This window comes from Balaenoptera physalus (assembly GCF_965194825.1).
Source record: "Balaenoptera physalus genome assembly, chromosome: 1".
NCBI classification, from domain to species: Eukaryota; Metazoa; Chordata; class Mammalia; order Artiodactyla; family Balaenopteridae; genus Balaenoptera; species Balaenoptera physalus.
In genome coordinates, this window is record NC_138882.1 from 129,104,024 (window position 1) to 129,123,973 (window position 19,950).

Consider the following 19,950-nt stretch of genomic DNA (forward strand, 5'->3'; position numbering starts at 1 on the left):
CGGCAAGCGGGGGCCACTCTTCATCACGGTGCACGGGCCTCTCACTATCGTGGCCTCTTTTGTTGCGGAGCACAGGCTCCAGACGTGCAGGCTCAGTAATTGTGGCTCATGGGCCCAGTTGCTCCGCGTCATGTGGGTTCTTCCCAGACCAGGGCTTGAACCTGTGTCCCCTGCCTTAGCAGGCAGATTCTCAACCCCTGTGCCACCAGGGAAGCCCCATTTCTATTTTATTTATTTCTTGTCTGATCTCTATGATTTCTTTCCTTCTACTACCTTTGGGATTTTTTTGTTCTTCTTTCCCAAGTTGCTTTAGGTGTAAGGTTAGATTGTTTATTTGAGATTTTTCTTGTTTCTTGAAGTGAGATTGAATTGCTATAAATTTCCCTCTTAGAACTGCTTTTGCTGCATCCCATAGGTTTTGGGTCCTTGTGTTTTCACTGTTATTTATTTCTATGTATTTTCTGATTTCCTCTTTGATTGCTCAGTGGTCTCTTGGTTATTTAGTAGCGTATTGTTTAGCCTCCATGTGTTTGTGTTTTTAACAGATTTTTTCCTGCAGTTAATTTCTAATCTCATAGCATTGTGGTCAGAAAAGATGCTTGATACAATTTCAGTTTTCTTAAATTTACTGAGGCTTCATTTGTTACCCAAGATGCAGTCTATCCTGGAGAATGTTCTGTGTGCACTTGAGAAGAAATTGTATTCTGCCACTTTTGGGTGGAATGTCCTATAAATATCAATTAAGTCTCTCTGGTCTGTGTGTTCTTTAAAGCTTCTGTTTCCTTATTTATTTTCTGTCTGGATGATCTGTCCATTGGTGTAAGTGGGGTGTTAAAGTCCCCCACTATTATTGTGTTAGTATTGGTTTCCCCTTTTATGGCTGTTAGCATTTGCCTTATGTATTGAGTTGCTCCTATGTTGGGTGCATAAATATTTACAATTATATCTTCTTGGATTGATCCCTTGATCATTATGTAATGTCCTTCCTTATCTCTTGTAACAGTCTTTATTTTAAAGTCTATTTTATCTGATATGAGTATTGCTACTACAGCTTTCTTTTGATTTCCATTTGCATGGAATATCTTTTTCCATCCCCTCACTTTCAGAGTGTATGTGCCCCTAGGTGTGAGGTGGGTCTCTTGTAGAGACATATATATGGGTCTTGTTTTTGTATGCATTCAGCCAGTCTGTGTCTTTTGGTTGGAGCATTTAATCCACTTACATTCAAGGCAATTATCGATATGCATGTTCCTATTACCATTTTCTTAATTGTTTCGGGTTTGTTTGTGGGTCTTTTTCTTCTCTTGTGTTTCCTGCCTAGAGAAGTTCCTTTAGCATTTGTTGTAAAGCTGGTTTGGTGGTGCTGAATTCTTTTAGCTTTTGCTTGTCTGTAAAGCTTTTTATTTCTCCATTGAATCTGAATGAGATCCTTGCTGGTTAGAGTAATCTTGGTTGTAGGTTTTTCCCTTTCATCACTTTAAATATGTCCTGCCACTCCCTTCTGGCCTGCAGAGTTTCTGCTGAAAAATCAGCTGATAACTTTATGGGGATTCCATTGTATGTTATTTGTTGCTTTTCTCTTCCTGCTTTTAATATTTTTTCTTTGAATTTAATCTTTGTTAGTTTAATATGTGTCTTCGCATGTTTCTCCTTGGGTTTTTACTGTCTGGGATTTGCTGTGCTTCCTGAACTTGGGTGGCTATTTCCTTTCCCATGTTAGGGAAGTTTTCAACTATAATCTCTTCAAATATTTTCTCAGAGCTTTCTCTTTCTCTTCTTCTTCTTGGACCCCTATAGTTCGACTGTTGATGCGTTTAATGTTGTCCCAGAGGTCTCTGAGACTGTCCTCATTCCTCTTCATTCTTTTTTCTTTATTCTGCTCCTTGGCAGTTATTGCCACCATTCTATCTTCCAGCTCACTTATTTGTTCTGCTTCAATTATTCTGCTATTGATTCCTTCTACTGTATTTTTCATTTCAGTTATTGTGTTGTTCATCACTGTTTGTTCTTTAGTTCTTCTAGGTCCTTGTTAAACATTTCTTGTATTTTCTTAATCTATGCTGTCATTCTGTTTCTGAGATTTTAGATCATCTTTACTATCATTACCGTGAATTTTTTTTCAGGTAGGTTGCCTATTTCCTCTTCATTTATTTGGTCTTGTAGGTTACCTTGCTTCTTCATCTGTAACATATATTTTTGTCATCTCTTTTTTTTTTTTTTTTGATGAGTGCTGCTGTGTTCCTTTTTTGCTGGTTGTTTGGTGTGAGGTGTCCAGCACTGGAGTTTGCAGGCAGTTGGGTGGAGCTGGGTCTTGGTGCCGAGATGAGGACCTCCGGGAGAGCTCACACCGATTAATATTCCCTGGGGTCTGAGATTCTCTCCTAGTCCAGAGGTTTGGACTTGGCACTCCCACCACAGGAGATCAGGCCTGACCTCTGGCCCGATAATGCAGGGATTCCTCCTGTCCCCTTAAGTGTCTGACGTCCTCCACCAGCGCCTGGTAGGTGCCCTAGTTGTGAGGAGACACGAACTCTGTGTCCTCCTCCTCTGCCATCTTGACTCCAGTCAGAAGCTCCCTTGCTCACCAGTGAAAGCCAGTGCTCAGAGTTCATTGCAGTCCCTGGACCCGCTTCACAATCCTCCTCAGCACAGGACTCTAGGCAGCCACTCAGCATGAGCTGAAAGCCATTTACCATCCTCACAGTGGCTGGAAATCTGCTTAGGGAAGCCTTCAGCCCAACAGAAACATCACAAACCTGATTTATGTTTTCTTATATTATGACAGAAGTTGAGCATCTTTAAGACTTTTATTGTCTATTTTTAATACTTTTTTAATGAAATGCTTGCTCTCATCCTTTGCCCATTTTTCAAAATTGGGCTGTTCATCTTTTTCTTATTGGGTTATAATTATTTCAAGTTTTTCATTTCTGTTAGGATTTTATGTTACATATTTTTTTATGTAGTCAAGAATTTTAGTCTTCTCCTTATTGGATTCCAGGTTGGAAATTCAGTTTAATAAAAAAGTCTTGTGGTTCCGTCCTATTTACAGGGGCAAGAACATTTGTGGTGTTCTCAAGACTGTCATTACACTTACTATCAGTAGAACAGTGTGGTAGGAGGTAGGAGGATGCTTAGTGGATAGATATATTACCAAGTGATCCCAGTCTCTGGTTTCTCATTTGGAATGAGCATTCGAGAGGGCTGACTTTTGAGGCATGGCATTAGATTTTCCTAGTATCTTTGTTATCTTTTTTAGGGATCACTTTGTCTTTAAGTGTTAAACTTGTTGAAATCGTTTCTAGTTTTCTGTTCTGTTCAACAGCTTCTTTATAACGCATTCCCTTATGTGCATATAAACCTGTTTTCTATGCTTTTTTTAGTCTCTTTCTTATGTTTTTCACAACTAAAATTAGGAAGCAATCCAGAGTGAAAGGAATATTATATAACCTAATGTAGTTAATATTCTTTTCTATTCTGTGAAGAGATTATGGGCATTGTCTTTGGTTCTAAAGAATTTAATATTTTAGAAATAGGAACATTATAGAATCATAAATTGAGAGTAACTAAGTTGGTTCAGTATTTGATTAAATTCCCCAAAGATTTGTTTTCTCTTAAGCTGAATGTTTTTTAAGACTAGTTATGAAAGACCTTTTTCTAGAGAGATTGGTTTTATTGACAATTCTTTATGTGCTTTGCTGTTTCTAGTCCTGATTATGACATACTCTTTTTTTAGGCATCTCTATATCCTACTTAAAGAGAAGTAATTCTGTAACTCTGTAGCTTATTTTGATTCCTAAAAATAATATATTTGTTTTATTACTTTAGGTATGTACATCCCGATTCTGGTTTAATTATCGACATGTTGCAAATACTCTTTCTGTTTATAGAAGTGTCAAGAGGCTAGGTATTCCTGACAGGTAAGTATTCTTAATAAAGCTTAACTCTGATCCTCAGTGAAAATCACCATTAGATATTATATTTGTGTTTTTGTGTTGCTTTGAAAAACATAAAGAAACCTAATTTGAAGTTATTTTGTTGTTGTTAGAGCATAACTATCATGTATAAAATAGTTCTTAAGAGCATAATGGCAAATTATATAAAACAACAATCAACACTAAGGTAAAAAGATTTGATAAAGTATAATTGTTGTGTCATTTATTTAATTATTCAATGCTTCAGTCTGGGTTTAATTGTAGGCAACAGAAGGCAATTCTGACCGATTCAAGTAGAAACGGTATTTATTGAAAGCATATTGATTAGTTTACCAAATTGCTGGGAAGGCTGAGGCCTTAAAGAGTCAGGAACAAGAGAGACTACGTAACAGAAAAGACATATCTAAAAATCATGGCATAAAACCCGTCCAGTGATAGGAATGCACCTTGAATTGCTGATGGCTAGACTCAGCTACTACATTACTGCTACCATTGCCTTTGGAAACTTAATATTGCTTCTGCGGCCTGCTGCCAAAATCTGACCTTTGCCGTCCCAGCTTCTTACTGTCTCTAGCTCTTAATTTAGAGTCCTTGGTGGGAATGTCATGTTGGCAGGATATAGATTAAGTGCCCATGTCCATGCTGCAGGGGTGACAAGAAGAATGACTATGTGGCATTGTTAGCTTCTCTATGGGGGGGGGGGGCTCTACCTTCTGTGAAGACTCATAAAGTGGTATATTCCCTAATTATATGAGGGAGCTCAGGTACTAAGCAGAACTCCCACACCTCCATCCCTAAATACCTGTCCTCTACATTTGGTTTGTCAGATATGATAGATCTATCTTTGCTACTTCCAAAGCAGTTATAGAAGAAATTGCAGTCAGTTCAGTTACTTAGGTTTGATTTACTTAGTCCTGTGTTCCTCTCTACCTGTGAGGCAGTGTGGAAAGAGCTTTGCAGTTAAACAGATCTGAGTTTGAAATCTGGGTTTAGTGCTGATTTTGGTTAATCATTTCGTGATACTAAGCCTATTTTCTCAACTATTACATGGTGATGGTACTACCTTCTTTGCAGGATTTAGGTACTTACAGTAAAGTGAATAGAGATATGTATAAAGTGCTGCAGGGGAAGAAAGGAAGCAGGGCATGACTCAGGAAACAAAGTTATCTTACAGTCTATGTCAATAGATCATTTTAGCCTAAGAAGCTGACAACTATAGCCTCAGAGCTGTAATTTAATTCCTGTATTTCATCTGGAAGTTAAGGCATCTTGGTAATACCATTTTTAAAAAGTACATTAAATTAAGTCTGAGAAAGGATGATTTGTTATATCAAGTATAAGAATTATTCTTGTAATTAGCTGATTACTGTTATTTGTTAATTAGTTCTCAAATGGGTGTATGTGGTTAGTCTGTTGATTTTTAACTGCTATTGCTTCTATACCCAATGTGCTCCTTCAGGGAATTACTATGCATGGTTTGGCAGTAGGTTTCACTTTGGTAAATGAGTCTTTGTCTGTCTATAAGTCATTAGGATATGTTTAAATGATTTTAGTAAGATTTAGAAGGACTTTTTAGAAATAGAATATAACTCTAGGATGTATTTTATATATAATAATTAGTAGGTTTGTCCTTAGGTTTTTGAAGAATATTCTTTAAAAGCTTATTCCTGTTTCAAATGCTTTCCTGTCTACATCTCTGGTTATGAAGTCTTTGTTGGAGAATGAATTGGGGATCGAAACAGTTGATGATTTAAAACATTTGTTACTTAATAAACAGCGATCAATAGAATAGATTCTATTTGGCTTTTATTCTGTTATCGTGAATACTCCTCTTCTTGGTGACTTATCTCACTTTACTCCTACCTGGAATTAAGTATAAAAATATAATTAGAAGTAAATTTTAGTCAGAAAGTAATAAACTATTATGAAATAATAGTTTGGAAACTTAAAATCATTGAGTGGTTTTCAGTTTTAAAGCTTGAATTTCAAAATACAGTTTGAATTTATTTTATACATTATGGAACATTTTCAAGTTAAAACAGTATTGTCCTAGCTTCTGACATATATCATAGCTTCTCAGGCTGTGTATCCTGAGAAAAATGAGTGGTCACTGCATTGAATAAAAATTATGAGTAGAACTCTGTTTTGTTTTGTTTTACCTTACTTGCTTTTTAAAAGGAGCATTTTAGTTTGTCTTGCAATGCAAAGTATTTGCATTTAGTTTTTCCGTATACTTCAATAAGAAACTAGTTCATGTCAGAAATCATTTACCGAAACACATGACACAGATGATTGCCTGTTATTGTGGAAGTTCACATCAATTCCTTAGATCCTGTTTGAAATGTCACATTAATTGTGTCAGTACTCTTGTTCTGATTTCTTTTTGATTTTCTGTCTGTATTTCACCTACTCCAACTATACTGAGCTATTCTCTTTGCCTGGAATGGTTGTCTATACTTCTAGCTCACTGCCAGCAAAACCTGGCCGTGATTCTGAATCACTCAAGGTACATGTTAAAAATACTGATTTCTCGGCTTCACCCCTGGAGATTCTAATTCACTAAATCTGAAGTGAGTCCTAGACATCAACTCTATATGTGGTTCTGGTGCACAGTGAAGTTAGGAAGCACAGCTGTAACTTTTACCTGACCTTCCAAATTCACTTTAGTATTTCTTCAAAAAAGTATTCTTGACCTCCTTGTTTGCTTTTATGGTATCCTTTGTCTGTACTTTGATTATAACATGGTTATACTTATTATAGTATGTCTCCCTCATTAGATTATAAACTCCTTGAAGGGAACAAGAATTATATTTTATTTCACTTTGTACTTCTAGCATCTAGCACAGTACTTGGCACATAGTAGGTGCTCAGTAGGTATTGGATAAATAAACTTGTGACTTGGAAATACTTTAACCAGTTAGGCAAAACAAACACAAGTCTGTGCTTTAAAAGTAAAAACATTTGTCTTCTAAAGTGTGTTAGTCTAGTTTTTAGCAAATGTTAATGTTATAAAAGACTTTTTAATACATAAGTTGCCAGAATTTTATAATACTGTATCAAAATATTGATTCAGAGAGGGGATATTAATGGTTATGGGGGAAAATAAAAAGACATGCTCATAAGCGGTTCATAATTGCCCTCCACCTTATCTATTATCCTTTTCATACGTAGGTTCCGTGGAGTTCAGGTGTCTTGCACTTTGTGCCCATGCTTTCTGTAACCTTACCCACCCTCAGAGATTTTGTTTTTCTTTGCCTGGTTTTAGCTTCCTGAAACATTTCACTATTTTTAGGAAATTTTGTGTCCTCAAATACTTGTTCTGGACTAAATCCCTGTTTTGCTACCTCCAATATGCTTTAAATGCTTAAGATGAGGAAGCGAAAAGGCATTAAGCAGGGCTTAGGTTCTAAAGTCGGTATGTGAAGCAAAAATTGAGCTAAAATTTTTCTTGTGAAGTTTCTTAAATAGCACATAAAGCACAATATAGTATTATCTTTCATCAGGTCTAACATAGCAGTTTTAGAGCAGTGCTAGAGCAAATTACTGTTTTCTTTTTCTTTGGTGGAACATTTGATGAAGTGGTTCACTTATGATTAAGGGACATGTTATATGAAAAATAGCCGTATCTTTAACACTAGAATCGTGACGCTCATGCTGTGAGAGGCACGTGGGAATTGAGACTGAGGGAATGTAGACTTGTAGCTCCCATCTCATCTCATGTTTACTTTGGGGAATAAATGCATTGAGTAATAGGGTGGATGAAGTCTGTCTTTCCTTTTATTTTTTTTGGCTCAATGCGTAAGAATTAAGTTTATGGAGTTAAATGTGTATATAATTTTTCTTAAAATATGATTTAGCTCTGCTACGAGTTGGGTGGATGTGAGTTTTTGTAACGATCCCTATCTGATAAACGATTTCTATAGTTAAATCCAGTAGCTTTTCTTTTTTTTTTTTAATTTTTTTTATTGAAGTAGAGTTGATTTACAATGTTGTGTTAATTTCTGCTGTACAGCAAAGCGACTCAGTGATGGTCCAGTAGCTTTTCTGACACTATTTTTTCCCTAACTCTGTATTTTAATCATTATGTGAGATTAATATTCTTAATTTAAATCTTTATTCATCTCCCCTTACTCATAAACTCTTAGGGTATGCAAAATAAAGTTCAAATCCCTTATGCTGGAACTCAAGGCTTTTGCAATCTGTCCATATCTAATATTCTGATCATTTAATTTCAATTCCTTATGCTCTAGCCAATACCTTCTTATAAGTCTCTGTTTTGGCCTCTGTCATTGCCTTACACTGGTCCTTCCGTCTACAGTTTTTTCCTTCCACCCTCCTTTCTAGTTTTCCTATGCCCAAATTCACTTCATACATTCCCTAAAGCTTTCTCAGTCCTTGCATAAATATTTTATTTGTACTTCTATCATGGCACTTTTTTGTATGTATTGATCTTATTTCTTCACGGTAGGTTCTGATACTATATTTGTATTCCTCCCAGTACATTCTTTAATATATTGTGCAGAGTTGAATGAATGAATGAATGAATAGTATGCTAAAGATCCCTAGTTAAGTGGAACCTAATTGGTCTAGGTTAGAAAGGAAATATATATGAATATTGCTTATTTATAGTCTCTTTAGCTCTTTATTCTTAAACTGCACTGAGCTAAAAGTGCTCTATAGTAGATTTTATAAACTATTCCCTGACTCCTACTTTTGGGATCGATGGGTGGGGTGATCTCACCAGGGAACTTCAGATTCATTTCTTTCTATGAGAAGTCTATAGAGTCTTGCCGAAGACAAGTTATTCCCTATCTTCCTACTGTTTAAGTTCCCTCAGAATGCACTTTTGAGTTTTTGGTCTCTTATTCTTTATAACTTCTTTCTCAAGTAATAAATATTAGAATTAGAAATGTGAATTCTGGTAATGTTGTAAATTAAAAAAGAAAAAAAATCACTAACTGCCTGTTATTGTTGTTTTAAAAATCAGATTGGTAATATAGCTTTTGACAGTTATTTTTTATTCTGCTGTGGATTTGATCTTATACATAAGAAGATATTGTGTACGGTGGAACATTAATAAGATACTTCAGGAATTTTCCTGTATAATTTCTCATTAAAATAATATGGAGAAAGGCATGGTTATTACGGTTCATTGGAGATGCTTGTGACTTTCCAATAAGGTCAGCCAAAATGGACCCCTATTTTTGGCCTCCTCCTCCATCCCCCCTGCAACACACATTCACTCTCCACTGTCCACCATAATTCAGATACTGTATTAGGGATTTTATAAAGAATTATTTATTCCTTGAACTTTTATGAGAGAATCCCCTCCCCCCCTTTTTGCATATTAAAAAAGGTTACTCAGAATGGTTAAATGACTTGCTTAAGGTACATTAAAGGCACTGTTAAATAATAGAACCAGAATTTGAATTCAGGTGTTTGGACTTTATGGCTGGAGCATTTCTATTATTTCACAGCTATCTCCTCCCTAAGAAATTATAACAGATAACATTTATGTAATATTTACAACTAGAGAATTCTTTTAATAACATGATCTCATGTTATTCTTATGACAGTCCTATAGAGGTTGGTAAAATGCACACTGATCATTTATACCTTATTTAATTAAAAAATGTATATCTACATGTTGAATGTGGTGCTTATGAAAATCATTCATATTAATTGAATAATATAAGGAGCACCTTCCCATTTTCCTATTTTTTCCATAGTTTTTACTATTGTCTAAGTCTTCATGATTTCATGCTTCATGTACTTCATGCTTCTGTACTTCAGCAGCTTTGTAGCTGTTTATTCCCTGTCTCTAGTCTCTTTCCCCCTCCAGCCCATCCTACACACAGCAGTTAGAATTGTCTTTCTCAGACACTGCTTTTACCTTTTAACTCCCACGATTAAGAACCTGCAGTGACTGCTGTTTCTCTAAAAAAATCCAAAAATTTCAACCAGTGTTCAGTCTTTACTGCTTTGTTAATTACAACTTACTATGTTCATTTGTTGATTTGTTACGATGTCTACTACATAATATTTATTCACTCCTATTTCTATTTTTTTTTAACCATTCATCCCACTTAGAGCACTTAGAATATCCTCTGTGCTGTCCTTTCCTACCCATACAGCTTTCTTTCCTTTGTGTCACTATGTAGAACTTTGTAGAGTACCCTGTACAGGGAGGTTACTGAGTGATATTTTTTAAACCATTAGTTAATTTATAAAATTTTCTCAATAATTAAATATACAGTTAAAACTTTATTACTATATTTATTTTATGATTTTACCTCCTTTTTTGTGAACAAAAGGACTAGAACAGTAGTAAATATGCTTTGTAAATAATTTGTAATATATTATCGTAGTTGTTGTCAAGATAATATTAACTCATGCCTTTGAGTATTCTGCTTCTTGTCTTCTCTCATTTCCCAACAGTATTTTTTCTCATATACTTTGTAAAAATACAAATAATAGTGTTTGAATATAGATGCTTACGTATTCTGAGCAGTCTGTCATTTTATTCTCATGTTGGCAGCTGATCTGTCTGCCACTCCACGTGATGTTCTTGGTGAAGTGCATAATATCTTGAATAGGTGAACGTTTAGAATAGTTAAGAAGCTGAAATGTGCTCTGAGGAGAATAGTGACTATGCTAAAAGGAGCATTTTGGCCACTACTATCATGCTCTTATGTTTAGATAATAAGATCCATATTCAAGACTAAGGAGACCATTAAGGGTTTTATGGAGCAAAGGGGAAATTTCTTTATTGATTTGTAAATAAATAGAAGAGTTTTGGGCTGTTGAAGAAGTGAGAGATGCTTATTTTTCATCAATACCACAATGTCTTCATTCCTGACACTATCTTCATATCTAGGAATTTGATTTCCTCGACTTTGGTCTTCTTTTGAATTGTCTTGGGGTCTTGTTCTTCCATATTAAGCTTACAGTCAGCTTGTCAAGTTCTTAAAATCCTTTTGGGGTTTTGATTTGCAATGCAGTGAGTTTTAGATTAATTTAGAGAGAATGGGCTTCTTTATGGTATTTTATCATTCAATTTATGAATAAGGTATATGTACATTTAATTATGTGTTTAACATCTTTCAACTAAGCTTTATAATTTTGTTTTTGTTTTTTTAAAACATATTGGCTTTTTAAAAAAATAAATTTATTTATTTATTTATTTATTTATTTATTTATTTATTTATTTATTTTTGGCCACGTTGGGTCTTCATTGCTGCATGCGGGCTTTCTCTAGTTGTGGCGAGCGGGAGCTACTCTTTGTTGCAGTGTGCAGGCTTCTCATTGGGGTGGCTTCTCTTGTTGCGGAGCACGGGCTGTAGGCACGCAGGCTTCAGTAGTTGTGGCACACAGGCTCAGTAGTTGTGGCTTGCAGGCTCTAGAGCACAGGCTCAGTAGTTGTGGCGCACGGGCTTAGTTGCTCCGCGGCATGTGGGATCTTCCTGGAACAGGTTTTGAACCCGTGTCGCCTGCATTGGCAGGCGGATTCTTAACCACTGCACCACCAGGTAAGTCCAAGCTTTATAATTTTGAATTTTTAGTTTTCGGTAGAATTTTTAGTTGTCATATTTTTTTGGTTGATACTGTAAGTGGTACCCTTTAAAAATACATTTTCTTACTTCTGATGCGCATGCAGTTGGTTTTTGTTCTAGCAACTCACTGAACTCTTATTAATTTTAATAATTTGACTGTAAATTCTCTTTTGGTAGCCATAAAATCTAAATGACAGTTTTCTTCCTTTAAAATCTTTGTACCATAAAAATTTTTTTTATTCTTCAAAAGCTTTTCATATTTGAAAATTTGGGGATAAAAGTTGTCTTTAAAGACCTCAGAATTAGTAATCCAGGGAAATCCTTTATTTTACACATGAGAAAAATGTGTTCTTGAGAGGTAAAGTGACGTTTAAGGTCAACAACTGTGTGGTGGCAGACCTAATGCTAGAATCCTTGTATAATGATTATATTATATTATGTTGCCCAATTCATCAGTATAAATAAGTGAAATATTGAAGAAGAAAGATAAATGAAAGCAATTAATTAAAAATAAGTATAACTGTTGATACATCTTAGGAAGTTGATGTTTGCATGATAACTCAGTATACTGGATTTACTATTGTAAACAATAATCTAATAACCTTACCAAAATTACAGTAGCTTGTCTTCAGAGCTTCCTCCTATAATAAGCTTTCTCTAGAGCTGTCCATCTATTTTAGTTTGAAAATAACTCAGAAAATTATTTTTATTTTCATTTTGGCCCTCCAATAGAGTGCACCTGTGGGTGTCTTATGTCAAGTTTTTATGTCAGAATGTGCAATAACTTGATTTCCTAAGTATTTGTGATGGCCTTGTTAAAAATAGTCTTGCTGAATGATTATTTTAAAATCAATTATAAACCAATTTAAGATTCAGTGGCTTCCAAGGATCGTGTTGTAAATGTAAAGAAATCACAATTTAGATTGGAGGCATTTAGCATAGTGTTTAAGAGTTCAAGCTCTTAAACGGTCTCTATTTGTTGATGACATACTATTATGTATAGAAAACCCTAAAGAGACTCCACCAAAAAATTGGTAGAACTAATAAACAAAAAAATCAGTAAAATTGCAGGATACAAAATCAATATATGAAAATCTCTTATGCCTCTACTAATAACGAACTATCAGAAAGAGAAATTAAGAAAACAGTTCCATCAAGAACAATAAAATACCTAGGAATAAATTTAACCAAGGAGGTAAAAGACCTGTATGCTGAAAACTATAATACATTAATGAAAGAAATTGAAGAATACACAAATAAGTGGAAAGATAGTCTGTGTTTTGTGGACTGGAAGAATTAATACTGTTAAAATGTCTGTACTACCCAAAGCAGTGTGTACTACCCAAATGTCTGTACTACCGAGTGCAATCCATATCAAAATTCCAATGGCATTTTTCACAGAAATAGAAAAAAAACCCCTAAAGTTTGTATAAAACCACAAAAGACCCCAAATAGCCAAAGCAGTCTTGAGAAAGAAGAACAAAGCTGGGGGCATCAAACTCCCTGATTTCAAACTATATTAAAAAGCCATAGTAATCAAAGCAGTATAGTATTGCATAAAAACAGATGCATAGACCAGTGGAACAGAATAGAGAGCCCAGAAATAAATCCACACATATATGATCAGTTAATTTACGACAGAGGAGCTAAAAATATACAATGGGGAAAGGACAGTCTCTTCAATAAATGGTGCTGGGAAAACTAAACAGCTACATGTAAAAGATTGAAATTAGAACATTTTCTCACACCATATATAAAAATAAACTTAAAATGGATTAAAGACTTGAACGTAAGACCTGAAACCATAAAATTCCTAGAGGAAAACACTGGCAGTAAGCTGTTTGATGTTGGTCTTGGTGATGATTTTTTGGATTTGACATCAAAACCAAAGGCAACAAAAGCAAAAATCAACAAGTGGGACTACATCAAACTAAAAAGCTTCTGTACAAAAGGAAACCATCCACAAAATGAAAAGGCAATCTACTGAATAGGAGAAAATATTTGCAAATCATATGTCTGATAAGGGGTTAGTGGTCAAAATATATAAAGAACTCGTAAACTCAATAGCAAAAAACCAAACAATCCAATCAAAAAATGAGCAGAGGATCTGAATAGACATTTTCCAAAGAAGACATACAGGTGGCCAATAAGTACATGAAAAGGCGCTTAACATCACTAAGCATCAGGGAAATGCAAAGAAAACCACAATGAGATATTACTGAAAATAGTCTAGAGATGATTTAAAGTACAGGGAGGATATTGCTGTGTAGGTTAACATGCAAATACCAAGTCATTTTATATAAAGAACTTGAACATCTGTGGATTTTAGTAATCATAGGGATTCCTGGAACCAACCCCCTGCAGATACCCAGGAACAACTGTATTGGGGGACCAATAAAAGGAACCTGATACATTTGATGTCATATAACTTTAGGTAGGTGCTAGGTTGGTCTGAGAAATAGGAAGGAAGAAAGACAATTGGTGGGGGTGGGATACACACTAATTTAATTTACTTCTTTTCCTTTCTTCTTTCTTTTCTCTTTTCCTTCTTCCTCCTTCCCTTTTCCAACCAACAAATACGTATTGAGAGCATATGGTGTTTAGAATACACTCTGCAATTTTTGTAATTTCAACTGATGTGGGGATACAAGGAAGAGAAAAGGGCAGAAGAGTGAACTATAAGTTCCATGAAAAACCTAAGTGCTTGGCTGGTGGCAGTGGGAGTGACCTCAGAATAAGTCAGATCAACTTGACATTTCACTATGGAAAGTGGTAATAAGTATTTCTAAGAAATTTCTGAGGACTTCTAGTGGAGAATTGATAGAAACAATGTTGTAATTCTGTGTCATGTTATATCTGACTCAGGGATGTTAAAAGGATAAGTGAAATTAACATTTGTGAACATAATTTGATTTCTTTGGAGAAAAGATATTTCACAGAGTTTTATATTAATGGTTTCTAAGAATTTGACCTGAGCATGAGTGGGAGATTACTCAATTCAGTAAAAGGTACCCTGACATTAAATCCTTATACCTACCCATTAACTTATATTTAATTATATCCATCTCCAAGGCTTCAAATCATGAAACTCAGATATGTTATTTCAGAAAGTAAAACCCCTATTAATCAGAACTTAATTTACCTAAACTGTCAGTTTTTTTCTACCATACTGGAAACAAAGGACAATCAAATAAAATCATATTAGGGAGCTTGTTCTACAAACATATTTTCAGATTTATTCTGGGCAAGTAAAAGCTAACTTAATATTCTGTACTTTTTCTATCTATTTTGTTATATTTAATAAAAATAGATATTCAAATGTTAGCTTTGATATACTGATAAAGATTTTTATTTAGTAGATTGATTGTACTTATTCAAGAGAGTAGTTTAGATATTGTCTTTTTTTTTTTTTTCATTTCATTATTTATTTAGATGTTTAGCTCTCGCACTAGGTTTTTACAAACTGGTGAACACTGACAAATTATTTGTCTCACAGAACTATAACCACATATTACAAGATAATATAAGTATATGGTCAAACTAACATTAATATACATCACCATTTGGTCAATTTCATAATAAACTATCAAGTATCCAAGTATTGTGTTACACAGCTCAAAAGGCATATAAAAATTAGATGTCTGCTCAGTTCACTAGCAGAAACCCACTTCTTTTTTTTTTATATTAATTTATTTATTTTTGGCTGAGTTGGGTCTTCACTGCTGTGCACAGGCTTTATCTAGTTGCGGCGAGCGGGGACTACTCTTCGTTGCAGTGCTTGGGCTTCTCATTGCGGTGGCTTCTCTTGTTGCGGAGCATGGGCTCAGTAGTTGTGGCTCACGGGCTCAGTATTTGTGGCGTATGGGCTTAGTTGCTCCGTGGCATGTGGGATCTTCCCAGGGATTGAACCTGTGTCCCCTGCGTTGGCAGGCGGACTCTTAACCACTGTGCCACCAGTGACGTCCCCACTTTTTTTTTTTTTGAAAGGGAGGTTGGGAAGAGAAGACATAAAAGCACATGTCCAACAAAAATAATAGCTGGTAAACAACTTCCAGTAGGTATGGAAAAATAACAAGAATTTCAAAAATTTTATGACTAAGAATTAGCTACAATAACAAAACATCTTTATCTTTAAAAAATATTTACTAAATTAAAGAGCATATTCTATATATTCTATACAAGATAAAGGCAGTATCTTACTAGAAATATTTAATAGCCCTCTCCTGTTCCTTTTTAGGCTCTTCCTGTTAAGTGGCACACAAAAGTGCAAACATTAGAATAATTGTAAAGCTTTTTTGCTTGGAGATGTTAAAGATACACTTCTATATACAATGTAGATTTTCAAAATGCAGATTTTCCATAACAACAGAAATGAGATTTATGGGAAGATATTAAATAACACCATATGACTTGGTAAAAAATTTAACAAAAATTAATGGTTATGCAAACCTGATATATACTGGTATGAATGTGGGCAAATGTAAATGTAAAGTGAGCAAGGAAATAACTATATAGGCCCTGCTTTCAATGTAAGAAATGACTGAAGCAGTAAACCACATAAGATCTAGAGTATTCTTAGTTCCTAGGGTTTTAGTTCTATATGATACTAAAAAATATACAAGTGTTACACTGGATATTTTGGTACCTAATCTTTCTAAATTTCTTATGCACTGAAAAGATTCTAGCATGGGAATAGATTTTAAGACATAACTCAGTACTGCATGAGTTCAGGAATTGGAACAAATGATAAACAAATTTGAAATGCTGAACAGCAAGAATCTTTTGCTAAGTGTCCAAATACGTTGATCGTAACCTAAACATAGAAGTTCTGTCAAGCAGGTAAACTGGTAAAATTGCTTTTCAATACTCCTGTAAAAGCTTCATTAGACTTGTTCACTGAGCCAACTTCTTGGCTAATATGTGCAACAAATTAGGTCCTGTTTGAAGTTCTACTTCCAAGACAACAGCATCAGACACCTCAGTTTTATTGACCATTGAAGTCTTTGCAGCACAAACGTATTTGAGAATGATACTTCTCTAAGTACAAAAGTTGCTTGATGTTAAAATCTCCATGCTGCTTTTGTCTTCTGATCTGTACTGCATCTTCCTGTTTCATTCCGCCTTCTATTAATGCTAGGGCAACAAGCAGTGGAGCTGTTCCAAGGCTTGCAACACGGTGAACAGCAGTATAGTAACCAGGTTCTTCATAAAACTTGATTTCACAAGACATAACTAGCCATCAACAGTAAGGTTGGATGGTGGTGCACCTTCATGAAAAGGCCAGTCAAGAACATGGATGCCTTCTTTTTCCGTAAGAGCAGTGTCATACATTGCTTCACATACTCTTACTATTGTGGTATTCCATATTTCTTAAGTTTCTCAATAACTTTGTTCAAGGTCTCTTTGGTTGGATTGTGTATAATAATAAAAATCATGTTTTTGTATGTGCCTTCAATGGGAGTTGGGCAGTTCATGCAAGACATGTTAATTTAGTCAAAAAATACTTATTAGGGCTATGAAAGAATTAAATAAATTGAATACAGAAATGATGTAAAGAAACTTCAGCTTATTCCACTTGAAATTCTCAGTGCTTTGAGTAAGAAGTTGGGAATAATGGGGAATGAGATGAACCTCCTAAGAAGAAGAAAGTCTTCAATCCTGTAATACTGAGCAACAGAGAGGAAGTGTTTTGAGGCTCACCCTGTCTAGGTCAGAACTGGAAAATGCTCTGTGGATTTCAGTTCAACACTTCTGTGTCCAGGTAACTGCTCTTATGCGGCTTCTTGGTGGAGGTGGTAGTGAATTTCTACAGCTCTCATGTCCTCATAAAGGTCATAATGTGCTTGGCAGTAATCTTCACTGACCTTCAGAAACTCCGTAAATGTGTGATGACAGAAAGGATTATGTTTACTCATTGAAAACTGTGGCCTAATCATGCAGTGGATACCAAAGTGGCAGCGACACAGGCAGCTGCGGCTGCAGCTGAAGGGCGGGGCTCCGTGGTGATTGGTTGCAGGGTGGAGACAGTGCAGGTGTTGACAGAGGCAGCAGGCAGGTATTGGGTTTTGAAAAATAGTTGAAATCAGAATGTTCCATTCCCCAAGCATTCTTTGTCTGATTTTATTGTAATTAAAAGAAGACTTTGGGAATATTTTTCAGGTTTTTTAAAGGTGAAAACAGACTTAAAATCTGTAGCTCTAAAATTAAATGATTTGCTTATTTAAAGTTTTTAAAATATTTGTAATGAAGTTTAAAGGATAAATTTCATTGAGTCATGAAAAATGGAAATACTGAAATGAGATTCTTATGAGGAAAGTGATGTCCCCTTAATATTTGTTGATGCGAGTATAGAAATTATTACAGATTTTCTTTTAGCTCTGCTCACTATTTATTTGGGAGTGAAAGTGGAGTGAAAGGCAATGTATTCCATTCTGCCAAAGAATGTAGTAGTGGATGGAAAGTCTGTGGGCTTTGAAATCAAATCTCATCTCTTCTGCTTACTAGTCATGCAGCTTTGGGCAAGTGATCTGCCCTCACTGAATTTCCTTATCTTTAGAATGGAGACAATAATAGTCTTCATGGGATTGTTGTGATTTAGTGAGAATTAAGTATCTGAAAAGACTGCAGCACAATGCCTGTCACACAGTAAACTCAACAAATATTTGCTTCCATCATCTTGTCATCTTACCTTGTTTCCATTTTTCCATAACTTCTAATCTTATTTTTTTATAATCTTATTGAAATATGAAATCCAAATTTGATAATTTGGGTAAAATAGTAGGTGTACAATTTAATATGGAATGGTTAAATCAAATTCATGTCAATTTAACACCATTATAATGCTTTAAAAATTGTTGAATTATATTTAATTGAGATTTATTATTATCGTCCAGTTAATTATCCTTTTATTTTGTCTGTCATAGTCTCCATTAATATTTTTCCTCTTTAATTTTTGTCTTAGTTGACTTTTTGATCGAATTGAAGAACAGAAGTGGTAGTAAAATACTCTTCACTATCCGTGTTGTGTCTCTGTATTTTATTCTTTGCCAAATAGATTTTTAAAAACTGATATAAGTGATACCTCAGAAGCATAGCCATCCAAGTCTTCTTAAAGAAAAGAATATCTAAACTTAATTCTTAAGAATATCTTTCTTATTGCCCAGAGAAAATAAGAGGACCTTTTCATTTACTTGCTATTCGAGATTCGAAATGTACCAGAAAAGGCTTATTAATGATGTTTACATATATTTTTCACGCAAAATGTGCAGTTCAGGCATTGTGGTCTAGTCCTAGGAAACTGTTTATAGCATCCTAGTGAGGTTATATATAGACTGCTAAAATCTTCTACTGATGTTAAGCAAGATTCCAAGATACTTGTCATAAAAGTAGATGAGTTGGGGAGACTGATTAAGTCAGTACAGATCATTACTGGAAAAATAACAAAAGTAAAATTTTTGTTAAACATGAGAATATGTGAAAGATTGCATATATTGATTTCCATTATGATGGATTGTATACAATATATCAAGATGTAAAAAATTGTATTCTATGTCTTTTGACAGAAGTAGGTTATACTAGATCAGTGGATGCAAAATTCTTTTTTCTTCTTTTATTAACTTTATTAACTGAATGTTGCCAGTGAATTTAAAATGTTATTTTTTCTGAACAACTAAATACAGAACTCAATACCTTTAATTGTTCTTCAGATTAACTGGATTTGATCCAGTACTTTAACTTTTACAAACTACTTCATAACACTCAGGTTATTTCTGTTTCATTAGTATGTCATTTATTGCACAAAGCTTAATATTATGCTTTATTTATTTACCAGACATTCCTCTGATAAAAACAGGAAAATAATTTCTAGAGGGAAAGGTAAGGTAAGAAAGTTTTATCTAATATTGATGACCTATTTTTCTAGGAAACCATTAGCATCTAATGCTATTACAGCTAGAATTTAAAAACAAATTTAATGGACCCCAATAAATGCACCTTTGGGTCATGCCAATCTTATTATTACGCACATTTTACACTGAATTTAACCATTCACTAGGAAACCAAAATGGAAACTTCTGAGTACAAGCAGTTTTTTAGCTTTTCCTTATTATTAACTCATCGTTATTGTTATTAGCAATAGTAATATTAGTACACCTTTTCAAATACACCGATTTTATAAATTTGTAAAAAAAGCCTTTTAGTTTTCTCTTTTAAAATTTGGAACATCATCTACCCCCAGTTTCCTACATATATGCCTTTTAAAATATTTTGCCAGTTATTTTCCCTTATCTAGAGCTTATTTTCTTTCTTCCTTTTTTTAAATTAACATCTTTATTGGAGTATATAATTGCTTTACAATGTTGTGTTAGTTTCTGCTGTATAACAGAGTGAATCAGCTATATGTATACATATATCCCCATATCCCCTCCCTCTTGCGTCTCCCTCCCACCCTCCCTATCCCACCCCTC

At 34.6% G+C, this 19,950-nt stretch overlaps 1 protein-coding gene across 3 annotated transcripts in view; it reads left to right on the forward strand.

The window, feature by feature from the left end:
* The window catches only part of PIGK (phosphatidylinositol glycan anchor biosynthesis class K), a 142,460-nt gene that overhangs the window by 8,463 nt on the left and 114,047 nt on the right, over nt 1-19,950 (forward strand). For all 3 annotated transcript variants that reach the window (XM_082420761.1, XM_082420759.1, XM_082420760.1), the window contains one exon: nt 3,826-3,917. In XM_082420761.1, the coding sequence (XP_082276887.1) occupies nt 3,826-3,917 (92 nt within the window). The remainder of the gene's footprint in view (nt 1-3,825; nt 3,918-19,950) is intronic.